General features: G+C 42.8%; 1 protein-coding gene across 1 annotated transcript in view; it reads right to left on the bottom strand.

Moving 5' to 3' along the window:
* naglu (N-acetylglucosaminidase, alpha) overlaps positions 1 to 1,409 on the bottom strand; it is a 13,441-nt gene extending 12,032 nt beyond the window's left edge. The window contains exon 1 of the mRNA XM_024298158.2: positions 728 to 1,409. Within this exon, the coding sequence (XP_024153926.1) occupies positions 728 to 1,149 (422 nt within the window). The 5' untranslated portion in view covers positions 1,150 to 1,409. The remainder of the gene's footprint in view (positions 1 to 727) is intronic.
* Between the last annotated feature and the right edge of the window lie 4,786 nt (positions 1,410 to 6,195).

Here is a 6,195-nt window from a genome sequence, read left to right as displayed (position 1 = left end):
TATTTTGGCATTTATTAAGGTTTTTAGACTATTTTGGAGTTAAGCTAATATTTCAGCTACATGCTAGCTGTTTTGGCTAACTTAGGCTTTTTTCAGTTTTTTTGGGCTAATTTGGCATTGACTAATATTTTAGCTGGCTATTAACTACTGTTTTCAGATATCAATTTCAGTATCTTCAGCTATCAGCCCTATCATCTTCAGTGGCTAAATGCTTACAGCATTCACACTAGCACTATCTCAGGTAATGCTGTAGTTTTTAGTTAGTTTAAAGCTAATGATGGTTAACCCTTTAACGCCGGAGCTCCAGTGTCCTTGTTTTTTTATTATTATTATTATTTACTGTAACTTTTCAACCGTTAACTTGATGATTCCAGTAGATTCTGAAAGGGTGAAGCGAAAAGTTACAGTATTTTAAAGACTTTGTATTTAGTGTCACCGGTCGTGCCTCAGGTGTTAAAGGGTTAAGATGAGTGTTTGCACAAGATCCAATTAGTCGACAAATCGGAAAAAATAATCGGTGATTAGTCGACTATTAAAATAATCGTTTGTGGCCCCAGTCTGGACCTCACATGAATCTGAGTTTTGTGACAGATCAATCAAAAACTACAAACTCCCCTAACAGTACCATTCAGAGGAAGACTAAACACTACATTTCCTGAATAATAAACTACTCCTTCTAGTGTTGTCGGTGGTCTCTACAGGAAGAGGTCTGCGGGACCGCACCGACCTGTGCGGGGTGTTGATGCGCAGGACGCCGCTCAGCGCGGGCAGCGGGCTGGGGACCTCCAGCTGATCCCCGGACCAGGAAACGTGGCAGTTGCAGAAATATTTCAGGTAGTTGTAGATCCCAGACGCCGCCGCCACGCCGCTGCTCCCCGTGGCGATGATCCGGTGGTTTCTGCCGGAGCGGAGCTCGCACACGTCCAGGCTGTCGGTGGACAGGCTCCGGTTCACGGACACTGCGAACTCCGCGGAGCGGTTCCCCAGCAGCCGCTGCAGCAGCGCGGACACCGCTGCCGCCTGCGCCCGCTCGCTGGCCGCGGGTCTGAGCTGCTCCAGAGGCGGAAACCTGCAGTCTGCCGCCGCCAGCAGACCGAGCACGAGCAGGGCCGGGCAGCGGCCGAACGGAGCGGACATGGCGGTCCTCATCTACATGGATCCGTTTGAAACAACTTCACTTTTCTCCACAATAACAAGGAAACGCTGGGGAGGCAGCCGGCCAATCAGAGGCGGAGCTGAAACCTGACGGCCAATCGGAGCTCCTAGTTCTTGCACGTGACCATCTGTCATGTGACATGAAATCAAAAGTTGGCTTTTGGATGAATCTGTCCAGCTCAAACTCACGTGTGGTTGTTTACTTGTATAGTGTGCATCAGGGTGTTTCCTGCCTGTTCTCTGTGGAAACTCCACCGTCTAAACCGGAAGCTGTCTCAGGAGCAGCAGTGACCTTAATGACCCCCTTAATGGTACAGCTGAGGCACACCTGTCAAAGTCAAGGCCCAGGGTCCGGATCCGGCCCTCTGAGTAATTCTATCGGCCCTCCAGATTATTTTATTTTATTGTTATTAGTGGCCCAATGCTATCTTGTGCTCATTTCTAACTTGTAGATTTTTGACAAAATATATTTTCATGGAGAGTAAAATATTAAAAAGTATTTAATGTTTAAGTTGATTTATTCTGGAATAATATTCCTGCATTTTTATTATTCATAATTTTGTTTAAAAGTTACAGTTTTAAAGTTTTAAAAATTGTCATTCAGCTAGCTTTTTGGACTATTTTGGAATTTAATGAGTTTTTTTTTTTGGCTATTTAGGAGTTTAGTTAATATTTCAGCTACATGCTAGCTGTTTTGGCTGATTTGGGCTTTTTTTCAAGTTTTTTTTTTTTTAGTTTTTTAGGCCTTTTTACGTTTAGGTAATATTTCAGCTAAATACTAGCTATTTTGACTAATATAGGCTTATTTTTCCACTTTCTTCGGCTATTTTGAAGTAGCTATTTTTTCAGTTACATGTTAGCTGTTTTGACCTTCCTAAGGTTTGTTTTCTTCTTCTTTTTTAGGCTAATTTGGCATTTAGCTAATGTTTTAGCTGGCTGTCAGCTTCAGCATTTTCAGCTATCAATTTCAGCATCTTAAGCTATCAGCACTAGCATCTTCAGTGGCCAAATTCAGCTTACAACACAGGTGTTGAACTCCAACCCTTCTACATGTTTTCCTACCAAGCTGCCATAGAAGCTTCTTATTGGCTAAACACACCTGATCCAGGTAGTCAGCAGCAGATAAGGCAGGGTTTCTGGAAAACCAGCAGGACGTCAGCCCTCGAGGGTTTGAGTTTGACACCCCTGGCTTACAGCATTCACACTAGCATTATAACAGGTAATGCTATATTTCTAGTTCATGACTATGTTAAAAAGTTACAGTTTTAAAGTTTTAAAAATGTAGTTTTAGAGTGTTCAATAAATGTTTATCCTGTTCGACCCGTCACCTAAGGTGTGTTTTGGATTTTGGCCCCCTGTGTGATTGAGTTTGACACTCCTGATATAAAGAAAATGAAGACTAAAATAGTATTTCTGAGTGTTTCCTTTTATATTGTGATGAATCAGGATGAAAAAATTTCGTCTGAACAAGCTTGTAGTTTACAAACTACAATCCCAAGCTTCTTGCTCCACTCCATTCATCCACTTGCTCATCGAAACGTTTTTCTCCTTCAAAATCCAGTGGAATGATCGTGTTAACGGTTGAAGAGTTGCATTAAATCAAAGAGGAGCTCCGGTGATAAAAGGTTAAACTGCAGGAATTCTAAACTTTAAACTTGATGTCATCAGCCTCATTCACAACATGATTAAACATAAACTGCATCCTTTCTAGATCAACATTATCTTCTTGCACATCCATCATCAGCTTCACATTTGGTTAATAAATAAGTATTCCATACATGATAATTTTACAACCTTCTACCATGCACCAATTTTAATGGTCTTGGGCCTTCTTATCTCAACGATCAGCTTTTAAAATATGACCCTCTTACTGGTACCTGAGGGTTTCCCTCGGCAGTAAACTGGACTGGTTCATCAACAGGAAGCCACAAAGTCGGCTGCACCTCCTGAGGAGACTGCCTCCTGTTGGAGTTAGGAGGTCACTCCTGAGGAGCTTCCATGACTGCAGTGGCATTAGCTATCCTGTATGGCGCCATCTGCTGGCATCCTTCAGGAAAGGTGGAGGGGTCCTGGCTAAGTTAACATCCATGCTGGACCGTGTCTCCCACCCACCGCAGGACCCCTGTCTGCCCCGGAGAGCAGCTTCAGCAACACCTAACTGTCGTTCAGCTGTTCAGTAACACAGTTTCCCCATAAAGGGATAAAAAAATATTTTCTCTATCTCATTTAATAGTACAGTAGTTTATTAACAGGAAATTGTATGTTAAGAGATAGCAGCAAAATGACACATTTAATGCTCAAATGATGAATTTTTTTATCCGGTATGTCCTGTCGCTTGATGCCATATAATGTGTTTAAAAGATGGCAGCATGTTCTCCAGGACACCAATACAGTACTTATTTATCACATCACTCCTGGAAGAAACATGTCCTAAACTGGTTTGATAAAGATTTAGGTTCTTTTAGCTTTAATAGACGTGTGGGTGAGGAAGACGGAGGTGATGAGGAAGTTTGGTGTTCAGGACAGGAAGGCAGAAGGACGGATGTCAGTGGAAGAGAGAGGTTGACTCAATCTTTTTCAGGTGTGATCTGAAAGAGCTCAGTCAAGTGGTAGCTGGGAGAGTATCAGCAGACTGCAGAGGATGGTGGTGTGAGGATGACTCTGGTGGTGAGGAAGATGAAAAAGCATGGCAGAGGACCACGAGGTGAAAGTTGAAAAGAGATTGTTGTGTGGCCTTTAGGGAGGAGTTGACACAGACTTTGGGAGATCAGGAGGTTCTTCCAGATGACTGGAGATCTACAGCTACAGCTGAGAGGAAGATCCTTAGTTTTTCATCTGAATAGAAGAAAGCAGATGAGGAGATTTGGAAATCAACAAGTTCAGGAGTTTGTTAGAAGGTAAAAGTTAGCTAAGAAAGAGTATAATCTGATAGGGCAGAAGACAGCAGTACATGGAGATGGAGCACCAAGTGGAAGTGAAGACCAACAAAGGCCGTATGAGGACTTGTTTGACTCAACATTAATCATAAACGGGGAAAATTGTTAAATGTATATATTGTCATTATTCTAACAGCCTCATTTTTAGTTTGTCTCTTCATTTAACCTGCATGTTGAAGGCCGCTGTGCTCGGCGGAATTATTAGTTTTCTCTCTACATGCCGTCTGGAGGAAGCAGGAGTGTGGGAATGATCTGAAGGGGTACTGATAATGCCATCTCAGACTGAAAGTTTCCCATGTCTGAAAAAACATGCTATGGTTGAGGAGGAACTGCACCAAAGATCTCCGTCTTGTTTCTGTGGAGCTGGACAGACTGAGAGATGAGGTCAGACAGGAATCTGTGAGGATCATGATGTTTGAAGATGATACTGAGATGTGTAGAGAGAGCAGGTGGAGAAACATCTAGAGAGGTGGAGGTTTGTTCTGTAAAGGAGAGGAATGACGGTCATCTGCAGCAAGACAGCATAGTTTGGCAGAACTTCAGAGTTCTGCTACAACTGAACAATCCCGAAATGGCATCCCAAAACAAAAACAATTAAAGCTGCAAGCGGAGTTGAAAGAACTGGCAACTGGCTGGCCCGGACCCCATGGGTCGGTCTGTCTGCCCCCGCCTGGGCCCGTGCGCACCCCCCTGGGCTCATGCTGCACACTCACGCAACACTCTTTTGTGCTCAGCATTCCTCTGCGATCCTCACTCCCCCTCTCTGGCCCCTCCAACCATCAGTCTATCAAGGGATCCCACCACAGTAACCCCACCCACTCTTCTTCCCTTCTCATGAAGCTCAAACGATGCCCGGGGCATCGTGTTCCTACACTCATGACCTCAGCAGATTTTTGGAGGGCTCACACCTGCTGTCCAGATGCCTCTATACTGTCATATCAGCCCAGCACGGACGTCCCCTGAACACAACCCCACTCTTGTCTTCAATCATCCATGAGACTTAAAAAAGAGTTCACATGGTCATACAAATCATTTCTGTACCACAATAATCCTCCAGGTGCTCCTCAATGTCACAGGTGAGAGGCTGCAAAGAACTTTGAGCGACCTTTGGAGTTCACCTGGTCAGCAGGACACAGGTGAGAAGATCTGAATGCAGCAGGGACTTTCAGTCAGGAAGAAAGTCCGTCCGTCCGTCTGCCCTTAAAGGGGCCCCACCATGAAAATTCTACTTTTTGAGGTTTTAAATGCATTTTACTGTTCATTCCTCACTATAAAGAACCCCAAAGCTGCATTTTGATCCGTTCATGGATTTAAGAGAAATCTTCTAAAAACCTACACTGTCTGCAGCAGCCTCTCCCATACCCACGAAAATGAGCGGCTGGAAACGTGATGATGTAAGCATGACGCAGACATCAGCAGCATGCAGCAGCAGGTGGAGCTTCAGGAATCGAGCAGTTTAACTTCCAGGTAGGGAAAAATTCATGAAATATAACTAATATCTCATAAAAAAATATTTTTTAGTGTTCCAAATGTAATATATGATCATATATATCAATATAGTTCACTCTGAAAGGCTTAAGAAAATAATGGTATGGTCCCTTTAACCCATCAGTTCTCTCCTCTGGGGTCCAGATGACCCCCTTACATTGATGTGTGATCCTCCCATGACAAACATTTTATGTTTGGACACCAGTGAAGATAAAAAAATTATTGAATAAAAAAAGTTCAGTGTGCCGTCTTGTGGGGTCCAGATGACCCACTTTTAATGTAAACTTACCTAGGATAGCACAAGAGTTAAGATCATCCAATATTGTACAGGGTGACTTTTATTTTGAAAGGATGTCATGCAAACCTCCAACAAAAGTTATAAACTCATTTTTTTAAACAGACATTTTTTTCTTTATATTTATGTTTAAGTATATTAAAAAGTATGTTAATCATAATAGCTGCAGTAGCATAAAAATAAATTAGCATAATATTTTTCTTAAGAGTTTGTGGCTCCTTGTGGATTGCAGTCGATAAGAAAGTGAAGGGTTTGTTAAACCTAATAAAACTAAATAGTACCTTTCACTGAGCTTTGATTGGCCAAACTTACACTTTAATT

This window comes from Oryzias melastigma, linkage group LG19, assembly GCF_002922805.2.
Source record: "Oryzias melastigma strain HK-1 linkage group LG19, ASM292280v2, whole genome shotgun sequence".
Classification (NCBI taxonomy): domain Eukaryota; kingdom Metazoa; phylum Chordata; class Actinopteri; order Beloniformes; family Adrianichthyidae; genus Oryzias; species Oryzias melastigma.
This window is presented reverse-complemented; position numbering and strand designations above follow the sequence as displayed.